Source organism: Lissotriton vulgaris, chromosome 2_1, assembly GCF_964263255.1.
Source record: "Lissotriton vulgaris chromosome 2_1, aLisVul1.2, whole genome shotgun sequence".
Classification (NCBI taxonomy): Eukaryota; Metazoa; Chordata; class Amphibia; order Caudata; family Salamandridae; genus Lissotriton; species Lissotriton vulgaris.
The window spans coordinates 711,323,509-711,338,738 of record NC_141687.1 but is presented as its reverse complement, the minus strand read 5'-3'; the positions used below and the strand labels follow the sequence as shown (position 1 = coordinate 711,338,738).

General features: G+C 51.7%; 1 protein-coding gene across 5 annotated transcripts in view; it reads right to left on the bottom strand.

The window, feature by feature from the left end:
* The window catches only part of SBF2 (SET binding factor 2), a 2,158,806-nt gene that overhangs the window by 556,142 nt on the left and 1,587,434 nt on the right, over window positions 1-15,230 (bottom strand). For all 5 annotated transcript variants that reach the window (XM_086955965.1, XM_086955960.1, XM_086955962.1 and 2 more), the window contains exon 27: window positions 14,664-14,860. In XM_086955965.1, coding sequence (XP_086812091.1) covers window positions 14,664-14,860 — 197 coding nt within the window. The remainder of the gene's footprint in view (window positions 1-14,663; window positions 14,861-15,230) is intronic.

Genomic DNA, 15,230 nt, shown 5'->3' with positions numbered 1-15,230 from the left:
AGCTGAAGCTGGAGTGCCCCAGCAACTGGTTTGAACCGGGCTATGCATGGAGCACCTTGTGTGCCCCAGGCAGTGTCTGGAAAAGCATCTTTCAATTGAACCCACCCTGCCCCAATACACTACAGGCTGTCTGGGGAGGTGCTAGCACCTCCCTCGACAGGAAACCTATTGTCCAGGCCTCCCTTGCCGGAGTTTCGTCCAGCTGCAGGAGGTCAGACTCGTGTCTGTGAAAGCAGCATCCATTTTGTGATGCTGAGGCTCTGTTCAACTTTAACCGGGTAAAGCAGTAACTACATGTCTTTTCCCTCTAGAAGGGTGGAATGCTACCCCCGCCGCCAGGACTGGCGGCGGGTAGTATTCCAAAGTGTTTGACACCTTACATGACATGTTGTGATAAAGCCAAACCAAAGTTAGCATTAACCGCAAGGATTATAATGCACCTAAGAGTATATGGTATGTCTATATCATAGAACAGCTATAAGGACATGGTTCCGAAAGCTGCAGACGGGCTCAGCTCATGCTAGAGCACCATCTCACATTAAACCAAGCACTCTACCTTCAGGATTGTCAAAGCCTGCCATAGGAGTGACCTATAGGCATATATGTGTCTATATATAAGGGTAGATATAGGTATACTATATCTAAGCAAGGGGTGATTACATCACCTTGCCCAAGCTGAGTGATCAGCCTGTGGTGTCAGTTTGGATGGCCAGCCAGGGGTGGCATAATTTATGCTGCAGCCCCTGGTAGGCCTTGGATGCACTTATGCCCTGGGTACCTATGGTACACTACACAGGGGCTCACAAAGGTGACCCAATTCCCAATTAGGTATGTACCTAAAGCACAAGTTACTACTTGTGTAACGATATATCTGTAAGAGACATTAGTTAGGGATAGATTCCTTACCTTAGAATATCCCCAGGCGTCAGACTGGATCCGGAAATTTTTGCGTAGCAATACCCCTGCGCGTCGGTAGGCGTCGTCTGCGGCTCCGTGTCCGTTGTCGGCGTCGTTAGCGCCGAAATGACGTCGTCGGAGTACATAGACGCCGCCCATGCGCGCTGATGTCAGTTCTGATACACAGCTTTTCCGCGCCAGATATGCAGAGCCATGATAGAACCAACACTGGTGCCATGAAACTAGGGCCCTGAAAGGGGATGACCTTAACCCTAGATATCGGTTCGCAGAACGGGGAGGATTGGTGGGTTGGTAAGGAATCTATCACTAACTAATGTCTCTTACAGATATATCGTTACACAAGTAGTAACTTGTGCATCTGAAAGAGACACGTTAGTGATAGATTCCTTACCTTAGAATAGATACCCCAGCAATACCAACCCCGGTGGTGGGTCTGCGAACCAATATCACACCAGAAAGTCCTGGAGGACGGAACGGCCAAAGAAGCCATCCCTCCGGACTTGACTGTCCAGGCAGTAGTGTCTTGCGAACGTGTACAGCGAGGCCCACGTAGCTGCCTGACAGATGTCCTGCAAGGGGACTCCCGGACCCAGGGCAGTAGTAGCCACCGTAGCCCGAGTGGAATGAGCCCTCAGCCATTTGGGTCCAGACGGTGGAGCCTCTCTTCCTCTTTCGATGGATGCGGAGGCGGAAAGAAGGTGGGCAAGGTGATGGACTACCCGATGTGGAAGGCTGTGACTACCTTGGGCAGGAAAGAGGGTCCCGTCCGCAACACGACTTTGTCCGGATGGACAGAAAGGAAAGGAGGTTTAGAGGAAAGAGCCTGGAGCTCACTCACCCTCTTGGCAGAGGTGATGGCAAACAGGAATTCAGTCTTGAGAGTAAGGAGACGAAGAGGACAGTTGAAGTGGCTCGAAAGGAGCGCACATCAGATAAGTCAGAACAAGGTTCAAGTCCCACTGAGGCATCACGAAAGGAACAGGAGGAAACATATGAGTGATGCCCTTCAAAAACCTATTTACAACTGGGGACTTCAACAAAGAGGGCTGATCAGGGAGCCTTAAGAAGGCGGAAATGGCAGAGAGGTAGCCCTTGATTGTGCCCAGAGCAGAGCCCTGCTGGGCAAGAGAAAGAAGAAAGAGGAGAACCTCTGAAAGAGGGGCAGAAAGGGGATCCACAGCCTTTGCTGTGCACCATGCCACAAATTTGTTCCACCTGCAGGCGTATACCCATTTTGTGGAGGGACGCCTGGCTGCCAGAATCACATTACAGACATCAGGAGGCAAGTCAAATGGTCTCAACTGCCGCCGCTCAATCTCCACGCATGTAAGTGGAGACTGGACAGGTTCCGGTGGAGGACCGTCCCCTGCTGCTGCGACAGAAGGCCCTCCTGAAGAGGCAGACGAATCGGGGGATCGACAGACATGCTGAGTAGCTCGGGATACCAGTATCTTCGTGCCCAGTCCGGAGCCACAAGGATAACTTGGGCCCGGTCGCGCTTGATCTTCTTCAGCACTCTGGGCAGAAGTGGTATAGGCGGGAAGGCGAACAACAGACCGCAGCTCCACTCGCGACGAAAAGAGTCTCCGAGCAAGTGCCGCTTGGAAATTCCAACGCGCAGAACTGATGACATTGCGCGTTCTCTTCTGTGGCGCATAGATCTAACCAAGGCTCTCCCCACAGCTGAAAGAGGCCTTGCACCACGTCTGAGTTCAGACGCCATTTGTGATCCATCATGCACCGATGGCTGAGTGCGGGCGCCCAGGCGTTCAGGGAACCTGCCAGGTGTTGAACCACCAGGGTCACGCCCTGATGTTCCAACCACTGCCGGAGGCACAGAGCCTCCTGGCATAGGGTCCACAACCCCACCCCGCCGTGTTTGTTGCAGTACCACATGGCGGTGGTGTTGTCTGTGAACACCTGCACTACACTCCCCCGGACAAAGGGGAGGAATGCCTTCAATGCAAGCCGGATCGCCCGCAGCTCCAGAAGGTTGATGTGGAGCCAGGACTCCGCCGGAGACCAGAGGCCTCTGATCTCCGCCTCTTCCATGTGGCCCCCCAGCCCTGGAGGGACGCGTCCGTCACAACTACGTGTTCCGGTTTGGGTAGGGAGAGGGAACTGCTGCTGACCCAATCGCGGTCCATGAGCCACCACTGCAACTGTCTTGCAGTGCCCTTCGAGATCAAGACATGGTCGGACAAGTTGCCCTGATGATGGGCCCACTGAAACTGCAGGTCCCACTGCAGAGCCCGCATCCGCCACCTGGCGTGATGCACCAGAAGGATGCAGGAGGCCATCAGCCCCAGAAGCCGCAGCGTCAACCTGACCGAGACTCGGGATAACGGCTGAAAGATCGGAATCAGAGCCTGAATATCCCGAACCCGCTGTTCGGGAGGATAAACCCGAAACTGCGCCGAGTCTAGAACCGCTCCGATGAAGAGGAGCTTCTGAGGGGGACTCAGGTGTGACTTTGGCACATTGATGGAGAACCCCAGCAGGTGCAGGAGGTCGGCCGTAGTCTGAGGTGGCCGACGACTGTCTGGGGCGAGCCTGCCTTTAACAACCAGTTGTCGAGGTAGGGGAAGACTGAAACCCCTAACCTGCGCAGATGAGCTGCAACCACCGCCATCACTTTCGTGAACACCCGTGGGGCGCTGGTAAGACCGAAGGGGAGCACGGTAAACTGAAAGTGCTCGTGGCCTACCGTGAACCGCAGGAAACGCTGGTGGGCCGGCAGGACGGGGATGTGAAAATAAGCATCCTGCAAGTCCAACGCTACCATCCAGTCTCCCGTGTACAGGGCAGCTAAGACCTGAGCCAAAGTCAGCATCTTGAACTTCTCCTTCCAGAGGAAGCCGTTGACGTTCCACAGGTCCAAGATAGGGCATAGACCCCCTTTGCCCTTTTTAGGAACCAGAAAGTAGTGGGAGTAACAATCACACCCGACTTCTGGCCCAGGAACGCGCTCGATGGCCCCCTTGGTCAAGAGGGCGTAACTTCCTCTCGCAGAAGATTCCAGGGATCCCCCGACATGCGGTGGTACTGTGGTGGCATGGCTGGAGGGGTCGCCTCGAAGGGGAGGGAGTAGCCCCTTCAGACGATTTGCAGCACCCACCTGTCCGAAGTGATGTTGCACCAGTGAAGGAGGTGATGGCGAACCCTGCCCCCCACTGGCGTCATGTGGGCCTGAAAGTTCGGACTAGGAAGGCTTTGAGGCGGATGCTGCGGGATTCATATGGACTGGCCTCGCCGTTGTCCCTGGGCACCGCCACGGAGGTTACCACGTCCGCCACCGTGCTGGATGTTAGTCTGCGGCCCGTGGCTGGCAGGACGTGTGGGGGCACCCCTTCCTTGGCCACGAAAGGAGCGAAACGCAACAGGTTGCTGGCGCGGGCCGACAGGCCCAAGGACTTGGCCGTAGCCCTGGAGTCCCTAAAGCGCTCAAGCGCACTGTCTGCCTTGTCGCCAAAGAGGTGACGGCCATCAACTTGCATGTCCATAAAGGTATTTTGAACATCAGCCGAAAAGTTGGCGGACCTCAGCCAGGCATGGCAATGAATCGCCACCGTCGTTGCCATCGCTCTACCTAGCGAGTCCGTTGTATCCAGTCCACACCGGATGGAATACTGTGCCGCATCTTGACCCTCCGCAAGGGCTTGGGCGAGTTTAGTCCGGGCCTCCTCCCGACATTTGGGCAGCACGGCCGCGCCTGTGTCCCACAGAGAGTGGGTATAACGGCCCAAGAGGCATGCGGTGTTAACGGACCGCAACCCCAAACTCAGTGAGGAGAACATCTTCTTGCCATACTGTTCGTACCTCTTGGATTCCCGATCAGGGGGAGCCGTCTGGAACGCGGTCTGGGAGTTAGAGGCCTGTATGACTAGGCTCTCTGGGGTGGGTGGACAGGAAGCAAGGGTCGCCCGGAGCCGGGCGGTGGCGTCTGGCCACGTTCCTATCTACAGGGGGACCTGTAGCGGGCCTGGACCAGGTGCCCAGAAGAACGTCAGATAAGGCCTCATTAAACGGCAGCAGAGGCTCCAAGGAGCTTGCCTGCAGTTTAAGGATCTCAGTGAGGTGGTTAGTCCTCACGGCCGCAACGGGGAGTTCAAGGGATAAGGCCTTGGCCGCCCGCGTCAACACTACACTATAGGCAGACCCCTCCTCCATAGCCACTGTAGGAGGGGAGACAAAACCAGTGTCTGGCAAACTGTCCAGACCACTGGCATCCTCTAACTCACCTGCCCAGTCCTGACAAGGCTGGCACTCACGTGCCAGAGGTTCCTCAGACCCCTCCCAATCCTCCTCGCCACCCATCTCCTGATACTCAGGGACAAAGGATGGGGCCGGGTCATAGAAGTAAAAATCTCCTAGCGGTGTCGAATGAGGCGCCGAGCGGCGGCGGACCCGAATCGAGGGTAGGACCAGGGACGACGACGTCTGGGCACGGCGTCGGGGGCGACACCCAGGGGGCTGGCGCCGGCGAGGTCGTAAGGTTGACCGGCGACGACCCGGATCCGGAACCGGATCAAGCGGGACCCTGCGGCGTCGGGACCAAAGTCGCCAACGGCGCGGGGTCGAAGCACCCGACGGCGCCGGGGTCGAAGCACCCGGCCCGCTTGGGGACCCAGTCGGGGCCGCTTGGCCCAAAGGCGCCGCGGAGCCAGACGAAGGAGTGAGCAACCTCATGGCCATGAGGAAGGCCTCGATCTCCTCCGGTGTCGCGTTCTGCCCAGGGACCGGAGGGTATGGAGCAGGCCGCGACGCCTGCGGCTCCTGCGGCAGAAGAGCGATGACGCCTCTTCGACTTCTTGTGCCTCTTACCTGAGGACTTGGAGCCCGAGGAATGGTGTCGACTCCCGGAGCTATGATGACTCTGGCCCCGCGACCGGTCCCTCAGTCTCCTTCCGGACCGGGACCTCGAACGGCACGGGCCGACTGACGGAGCTCGAGGCGCTTGTGGGACCGCTCCCACCAAGCCTTCGACGTCAAGGCCCGGCAGTCGGGGCACGACTTGTCATCGTTGTCGGGCCCCAGGCAATTCGACACCGGCGATGGGGGTCGGTAACCGACATCAGTCGGTTGCAGTCGACTCAGGGTTTGAATTCTGGCATCCCTATCGGCACCGTCGGAGTCGTTCGACTCGAAAAACATATCAAAAAGAGCCAAAAAGTAGAGTCAAAAATTGAGTAAAGGGTACCAATTTGTCAGGATCTGCGCTTGCTGGCGCGGAAAAAAGACGAACTGACGTCAGCGCACGAGGGCGGTGTCTAAGTACTCCGACGATGTCATCCCGGCGCCAACGACGCCGACGACGGACGCGGAGCTACAGACGGCGCCTACCGACGCTCAGGGGTACTGCTACTCAAAATTTTCCTTATCCAGTCTGATGCGTGGGGATATTCTAAGGTAAGGAATCTAATACTAACCTGTTTCTTTCAGATCCACACACCCCAGTGAGGCACCATTTTTATCGAGAGACCCGGGGGAACGCTGGATGGTAGGAAATTTGTGTCAGTCTGGTGATCCTACAACTTTCCCACACAGAAATTTGAGAAAAATTAGATTTTTTCATCAAAATTTTATGTTTGCTGGGGATTCTGAGTAGGGAAACGTTGGATAATCCACACAAGCCATACCTCCCTGGACTCCCCGGGTCTCTAGTTTTCAGAAATGTGTGGGCTTTGTATGTTTCCATAGATGGCCTCCAAGCCTGGGATTAAAAACTCATGTGACCCCCCCTTGCAAAAGCAGATTGTTTTGCAATAGGTAATTTTGATGTCTCCAAAATATGCTTTGAGCCCTTGCCTGTCACAGGTACTTGACCCACCACAAGAGTGAGGTACCATTTTTATCGGGAGACCTGGGGGAACGCTGGGTGGTAAGAAATTTGTGTCAGCCCAGTGATTCTACAACTTTCCCACACAGAAATTTGAGAAAAATTTGATTTTTTTCAGCAAAATTTGAGTTTTGCAGGGGATCCTAGGTAGGGAAAAATTGGGGGATCCATGCAAGCCATACATACCTCCCTGGACTCTCCCGGGTGTCTAATTTTTCAGAAATGTGTGGGTTTGGTAGGTTTCCCTAGATGGCCGTGAACCAGAGGCCAAAAAAACAGGTCCCTCCGCAAAACCAGGTAGTTTTATGATAGGGAATTTGTAATTTTTTTTTTTTAATTTAAAAGCATTTGTTTAGCGCGCTTATACCCAGCGGTTTCATGGCGCTGAAGGAGCTACTACCAGCAACAGCAACAAGAGGGACAGATTAGGCAACAAAAGCTCTGGAAAAGAGGAAGGTTTTGAGATTATTCCGGAACTCCAAATAGGAAGTTGCGGATCTAAGGGTCATAGGGAGGGAGTTCCAGAAGACAGGTGCGAGGACCGCAAATTTTGCCCCGCCTGCTTTCTTTTTCTTAAAGCGAGGGGTGGCCAGGAGTGCCATGTGGGTAGAGCGGAGTTCTCTGCCCGGCAGGTAAGGTTTGATGGCCGAGCATATAAACTCGGGGGCAGTGCCCATCCTAGCCTGGAAGGTGAGGCAACCTAGTTTAAATAAGGCCCGCTCCCTCACAGGTAGCCAGTGCAATGATTTCAGCAGTGGGGTTGCTCGATGGAATTTGGGCAGCCCATGGATCAGGCGGGCAGCCTGATTTTGCACTAGCTGCAATCGGTGTATGGCATAGGCCGGTGCGCCGTTGTAGATTATGTTCCCATAATCGAGGCGCGAGAGCACCATTACCATGTAATCAATCATAACATTTATAAAGCGCACTACATACCCGTTAGGGTCTCAAGGGGCTGTGGGTGGGGGGGGAGGGGAAGGCTGCTACTGTTCGAAGAGCCAGGTCTTGAGAAGTCTCCTGAAGGTTAGGTCTTCGGTCTGCTGCAGGCGGATGGGGAGTGTGTTCGATGTCTTAGCGGCGAGGTGGGAGAATGATCTGCCGCCGCTGTTCACTCTTCGGATGCGGGGAACGGTGGCGAAGGCAAGGTCTGCAGGGCGTAGCTGGCGGGTGGGGTTGTAGAGGCTGAGTCGGCTGTTGAGGTACACTGGTCCGGTGTTGTGGAATGCCTTGTATGCGTGGGTGAGGAGTTTGAAGGTTATCCTCTTGTTGATAGGGAGCCAGTGCAGGTCGCTCAGGTGGAGTGTGATGTGACTGCGCCAAGGGATGTCGTGGATCAGGTTTGCGGAGGCGTTCTGGATGCGTTGGAGCCGTGTCGGGAGTTTGGCCGGGGCTCCTGCGTAGAGTGCGTTTCCGTAGTTCAGTCTACTGCTGACGAGGGCCTGGGTGACCGGCCTTATTTGTTTTGGTGGGGATCCACTTGAAGATCCTCCTAAGTATGCGGAGGGTGTTGAAGAAGGAGGAGGAGACGGCATTGACCTGTACGTCATGGAGAGGATGGAGACGAGGATGAACCCTCGGTTGCGTGCGTGATCGGTGGGTGTCGGTGGGTGTGGGGGGTGCTCCTAGTGAAGTTGGCCACCAGGAATCGACCCAGGCCAAGGGGGTGGATCCGAGGATGAGGATCTCCATCTTGTCCAAGTACAGCTTCAGTCGGCTGTTTCTCATCCAGCCGGCGACGGTCGGCATTCCTTTGTGGAGGTTGGTTTTGGCTGTGTGGGGGTCTTTGGTGAGTGAGAGGATCAGCTGGGTGTCGTTGGCATAGGAGATGGTGTTGAGGTCGTGCGACTTGGGCGAGCGGTGCCATGTAGACGCTGAAGAACGTTGGGCTGAGGGATGAGTGTTGGGGTACACCGCAGATGATCCCAGTGGCTTCGGAGCGGAAGTGGGGGTGGCGGACGCTCGGTGTTCTGCCGGAGAGGAAGGAGGTGGTCCAGTCCAGGGCCTTCTCTTGGATTCCGCTGTCGTAGAGGCGTAATCGTAGTGTGCGGTGGCAGACCGTGTAGAAGGGGGCTGACAGGTCCAGGAGGATGAGGGCCGTGGTTTCTCCGTTGTCAAGCAGGGTCCTGATGTCATCGGTGGCGGCGATGAGGGCAGTCTCGGTGCTGTGGTTGCTGTAGAACCCGGACTGGGACGTGTCCAGGATGCTGTTCTCCTCGAGGAAGCTGGTCAGTTGTTTGTTGACGGCCTTTTCGATGACCTACGCCGAGAATGGGAGCAGGGAGATGGGTCGGAAGTCCTTGAGGTCCTTGGGGTCTGCCTTGGGTTTCTTGAGTAAGGCGATCTCTGCTTGCTTCCAGCTCTCTGGGAAGGTCGCTGTCTCGAAGGAGATGTTGATGGTTTTCCGGAGATGAGGTGCGATAGTGCTGCTGGCTTTGTTGAAGATGTGGTGTGGGCAGGGGTCTTCCGGGTATCCGGAATGGACGGTGTTCATGATCTTGATGGTGTTGTCGTCGTTGATGTTGGTCCAGGAGAGCAGGCGGTTAGTGGTTGTGGGAGCGGGGGTCTCAGCGGTTGCCGGGGTGGTGACAGCATCAAAGCTGTTGTGGATGTCTGCGATCTTGCGATGGAAGAAGGTGGCCAGTGAGTCGCACAGGTCTTGTGAAGGTGGGATGTCGTTGGTGTTGGTGCTGGGGTTAGAGAGTTCCTTCACGATGTTGAAGAGCTCTTTGCTGTTGGGTGCGTTGTTGTCTAGGCGGTCTTTGAAGGAGGTCCTTTTGGCGAATCTGATGAGGTGGTGGTGTCTGCGAGTGGCATTCTTGTGGGTTGTGTGGCTCTCCGGTGTTCTTTCACAGATCCAGTTTTTTTGAGTTTTCTTCAGGTTCGTTTGGAAGTCTGGAGGTCTTCGGTGAACCAGCTGGCTTTCTTGCTGGTGTGGGTGTTGGAGGGCTTCTTGAGCGGGGCAAGGGTGTTGGCGCAGTTGTTGATCCACTCTCTGAGGTTGCGGAGTCGGTAGGGTCTGCGGGTGGGCTCTGGGCGAGGGTGGTGATTAGCTGGTCTTCAGTGAGTTTGGTCCGGCGGCGGCGAGGCATATGCTGGGTGCGGTGGTGCGTGGTGGGTTTCCGGAAGGTGAAGTGGATGCAGCAGTGGTCGGTCCAGTGGAGCTCGGTGGTGCGATTGAAGAAGACGTGGGAGCTTGCTGAGGAGATGGGGTCAAGCGTGTGGCCGACAGAGTGGGTGGGTGTTGTGACGAGTTGTCTGAGTCCGAGGTTAGCGAGGTTGTCGATCAGGGTGGAAGAGTTGGAGTCGTTATTGTTCTCGAGGTGGAAGTTCAGGTCCCCGAGGAGGATGTAGTCCGTGGAGGCGAGGGCATGTGTGCTGGTAAAGTCGGCGATGGAGTCGCTGAACTGCGGTCGGGGTCCGGGGGGTCTGTAGACGAGTGTCCACTGAGGGTGGTGTTAGGCTCGATGTGGATCTGGAAGTGCAGGTATTCGGCGGAGCTGAGGGTGTCGTCTGTGTATGTAGAGATTTTGAGAGTGTTCCTGTGGATGATGGCAATTCCTCCTCCTACTCCGTTGCTGCGGACCTTGCGGGTGATCTTGTAGCCTTCCGGGATGGCTATGGCGATGTCGGGTGCCGAAGAGGGGCTCTAACAGGTCTCCGTCAGGCAGGCGACGTCTGGGGCATTGGTGTTGAGTAGGTCTCAGAGTTCAACGGCATGTTTACGGGTGGAGCGGGTTTTGAGCAGGATGCATCTGAGGAAGTTGGGTTCTTTGGTAGGTGGGTTGGCGGGCCGGATGCTGGTGAAGTTGCAGTTCCAGCAGGAAAAGGGTCCTTGGGTGCGCTTTGGGGCGGCAAGAAAGCAGGTGGGTGATCGTCCGGTTTTGAGAACGTGGAGGGTGCTGGAGTCGTAGTGGATGCGGGTGTCGTGGCGCTTGTGGGGGCCAGGGGTCCTAGTGCTGGGCGCGGTACAGGCACGGACAGGCGCGCCTTCGGCGTGGCCGCTGCACACCCTCCATATGAGGGGATGTGGGAGGGAGGAGCAGCTGGGAGGCGGGAGCAGGGTGGTGAATGGGATTGCAGGGGGCGGGGCCACAGGGTGCAGCGGCGGGGATAACGGGCGGCGTGAAGAATTGGCAAGGAGCAGAGATTAGGCACAGAGGGAAACAATATGGGAACAGAAGGAAAAACAATAATTAGGCACAAGAGAGGGACTCGTTAAGCAGTGAAATAACAGGTTAAAAATACAGCAATGCGGGTGCGGCCGGCGAGGCAGACAAGACTGGCAGAGCTGTACAGCAGTGAGGGGAGCGACCAGCCTGCGAAGTCTCCACAGTACGATTTGGGCCATTTCCTGTTGCAGCCATTATGCCTATCCACACAAGTGAGGTACCATTTTTATCTGGAGACCTGGAGGAACACTAGGTGGTAGGAAATTTGTGTCAGCCCGGTATTCCCACAACATTCCCACACAGAAAAGTGAGGAATTTTTGATTTTTTCAGCAATATTTGAGGTTTGCAGGGAAATTTGGGTAGGGAAACGTTGCGGGGTCCACGTAAGCCATACCTCACTGAGGTCCTCAGGGTGTCTAGTTTTCAGAAATGTGTGGGTTTGGTAGAATTTCCCTAGATGGCCATGTGCCTGGGGCAAAAAAAACCTGATCCTCCGACACCCCCTGCAAAACCAGGTAGTTTTATGATAGGGAATTTTGAAGTATCCACAGTACGATTTGGGCCATTTCCTGTTGCAGTCACTATGCTTAACCACACAAGTGAGGTACCATTTTTATTGTGAGATGTAGGGAAACGCTATGTGGTAGGAAATCTGTGTCAGCCCGGTTATCCCACAACATCCCCACACAGGAAAATGGGATTTTTTCCAGCTAAATTTGAGTTGTGCAGGGGATTTTGGGTAGGGAAACGTTGGGGTATCCAAGCAAGCCACACCTCCCTGGACTCACACGGGGAGTCTACTTTTCAGAAATGTGTGGGTTTGGTAGGTTTCCCTAGATGCCAGCTGAGCCCAGGGCCAAAAACCCAGGTGCCCCCCTCCCTGCAATACCATGTCGTTTTGTGATAGGTGATTTTGATGTCTCCACGATATGTTTTGGGCCCTTACCGGTCATGGGTACTTGACCCACCCACACAAGTAAGGTATCATTTTTATTGGAAGACTTTTAGGAATGCGCAGTGGGTGAAATTTTGTGGATCCACACAGATTCCAGAACTTTTCGTCACAGAAATGTGAGGAACATGTGTTTTTTTTTTTTTTACAAAGTTTGAGATGCAAGGGATTCTGGTTAAAAGAACCTGGTGAGAGCCACACAAGTCACCCCATAAAAAAACCTTGATGGATCTACACAAATGACCCCTTGCTGAATTTAGAATGTTGTCTACTTTGTTTAAATGTATAGCTTTCCAGGACCCATTATTGCTTTCATTCCCATTTCTACCATTAACTGGAAGGAGGTTGAAAGCACAAAAAATAGCAAAAATAGGCTATGTCCCATTAAAATGACAAAACTGTGTAAAAGATTTTGGTTTTCTGATAAAAGTCAGTCTGTCCCTAAAACCTGGGAAGATGGTGATTTCAGCACCGCAAACCCTTTGCTGATACCATTAGCTGGGAAAAAACAGATGCTTTCATCTTCATTACTTTATTCCAATTCCCCCCCCCAAAACCAAAATATGGCTGTGTTTTGGCTAATTTCTGGGTCCCCTACAAGGGAATCATCAAACTCTGGGTACCTTTAAAATCCCCATGATGTTGAAAGAAAAGGACGCTAATTTGGCGTAGATACCTTATGTTGTCAAAAAGTTACAGGGGCCTAAGGGCGAACTACCCCAAATAGCCAAAAAAAAGGCTTAGCACAGGGCGGGAAAAAGGCCTAGCAGCGAAGGGGTTAAAACAGTCTATGAATGGGAAGGAATTTGAAATAGGTGGCTAACGATTTAGTGGATGTCATTTTCTTTATTCAGTGGAGCAAGCATAGCAAAAGAAGTCTAGTAAGAATGATTGATGGTCTCTAATAAGGACCCGGAATACGCCGACAAAAAGAAAGCATGAATTTAGTGCACATAAGAAAATGAGAGCCTAGCATCCAGCATATTGCTTCATCTTTTGAAATGAAACTAAACTTTGAAACACTAGCGTTACAATTATTTCGATTTTTGTATATTTTTGTGTGAACCAAATACAATCTTCTACATCTTGTAAATGTATTTGCTGTACATTATTTCTGTATTTTTGTGTACTGTTTTGAGGTTAAAACCATAGAAATTACTTAGATGGAGGTCCAATCTTTGAGCAGTGATTCAGTGACGTTCCGCAGAGGTCAAAAGGTTAAGAACGGCAGCTTTATGGCATCCCTCAAGGTACATTCCTTTCTTGCCACAGCTTCTTAAGCGTTATCATGTAGACTTAAAACAATATGACAATGATAATACAAGGAGAACATGAGCCTACTGCACTACCCTTCGACCGGTCACATGTTTCTGGGATGTGTACTTACATCATCCCACACTCCTGGAACCTGGGGCATACTCTAACTCTGAACTGTTGTTGATTGTACAAGACAATAGAGTGGTTCAAGGGATACATCTTCAAATCTCCCTACTCCACAAAATACTCCATTTACACAAAATTTCCATTGGGTGTAACTTCGTTTACACTTGTCTCCCCAAAATGCTCCAGCTACATAAAAAAGACAGGCATGGATGGTGTGACCTACCTAGGAGCGTCAAAATCAAACCTGCCTTGAAAGCAGTTTACTGGATACCAGTCGAAGCTAGGATCAAACTGGAGGCTTTATGCACCATCCACAAAGTCTACTGGGAAAAAGGCTCAAAATACTTGCAAAAAGTATTACCGCAATACATTTCATGCAAACATCTCCACTGCTACTTTTATCCACTAACTTATCCCTACAGGTACAACGCAGGGGTATATTCCTGGAAGTACTAGACCCAAGACAGCAGAATGCCCTCAGCAAGATGTGAATGGAATCATATGTACTTCTAAAAACTCCTGCAAATTTAACATTCAGACTGTTTTTCTAAACGGACCACCCACACTGTCAAGGGCATAAATAACTGAGGTGAGACTAAGCATAAGGCACTCATGTTAGATCAAGTACAGAGCCCGTACATAAGTTTGAGCAAAAAGACCAAAGTATTCATATAAGACCGACAATAAAAGTACTTGTGCAAGGCCAGCCATGAAGCGTTTATGTAAGACTTACCACAGTGATGTAAACCTGAGCATAAAGCATTAAGAATGAGCGTATACGATAAAACACCTACTTGGCTTTCATTTTGGCTTTCACCACAATTTAGAATTGCTTTTTTGCCAATGTAATAATATTTATAAACAGTCTATGATGCATATTTCCATTTTTTGCGGTTATCAGGAATATGCCAACATGTTTTTAATGCTGCTTATCAAATCTAGAAATTTGATTAACTGCAGTCATTTCTGTTACTGAAATAAACGAATGATAAAGAAACATGTTTTTATAAGCCTATTTTTAAGGGCCGCCATTCATTCTAGGCATTCAATGCACCTTGATTAAGCACATCGCACTTTAAGCTGTTTTACAGATGTTACTGCAGGCTGCACAGAACTATAATAATCGCAAATGTATGAGTAGTCTTATGTCTGGTGTCTGTTTTTATACTGCTATATTGTTTAATTCTGTATTTTTATGGCTGCCTTTCCAGCCGAATAAAGTTGATTTGACTTTGAGCATTAAAAATTTAGAATGGGGTTAGGAAGGAAAATGTGTATATAAAGATACCTTTGTGAACTTGTTAAATATCACATCGAACACTGCACAGTTTTACAGAATAATACAAATCTGTACTTTTATATCTGAAACAAAGTGAACAAATTACAATGTCATACCCTCACCTGCAGTGTGCGGGTTCGGAGATTTGAAAAGACCAGCTACACCTTTTCCATGGAAAGCACCAGAGCGGAGCAGGACGGCATTGGTTTTTGAATTTTTCCAGCAGACCACTGGTAATCGATTATGCCGGTAGCACCTGGCCACCTTCTGCAAGCTCCCATCTTGAACAGACTGAGGTACAACTAAAAGTCCTGGATAGCTGTAATAAAAAGTAGGTTATGTGTACTAATAAAGAATATGTCTAAATTGACATACAATGATCACGACACTTACCATCTTGCCATCCATACTACACTAAAACCGCCCTGGCAGTAACCGTCATTTAAACCTTAACTATATAAATATTCAAGCTTGGAAGAAGTTTTTCCTTGGTGCCTAAAGTTGGGTCACCTGTATTCCTGAAACAAGATTACTATACAGTACACAGAAGAGGTTTGAATGTTTCTTTTTCAATTACATTTTCTCTGGTAATAGCTAGACAGTTGATATTAGGATAGGAGTATAACCTAGATTTCGAATTTAACGGTTTCCCATCAAAGAGCAAATGCACAAAACACTGTAACAGACTC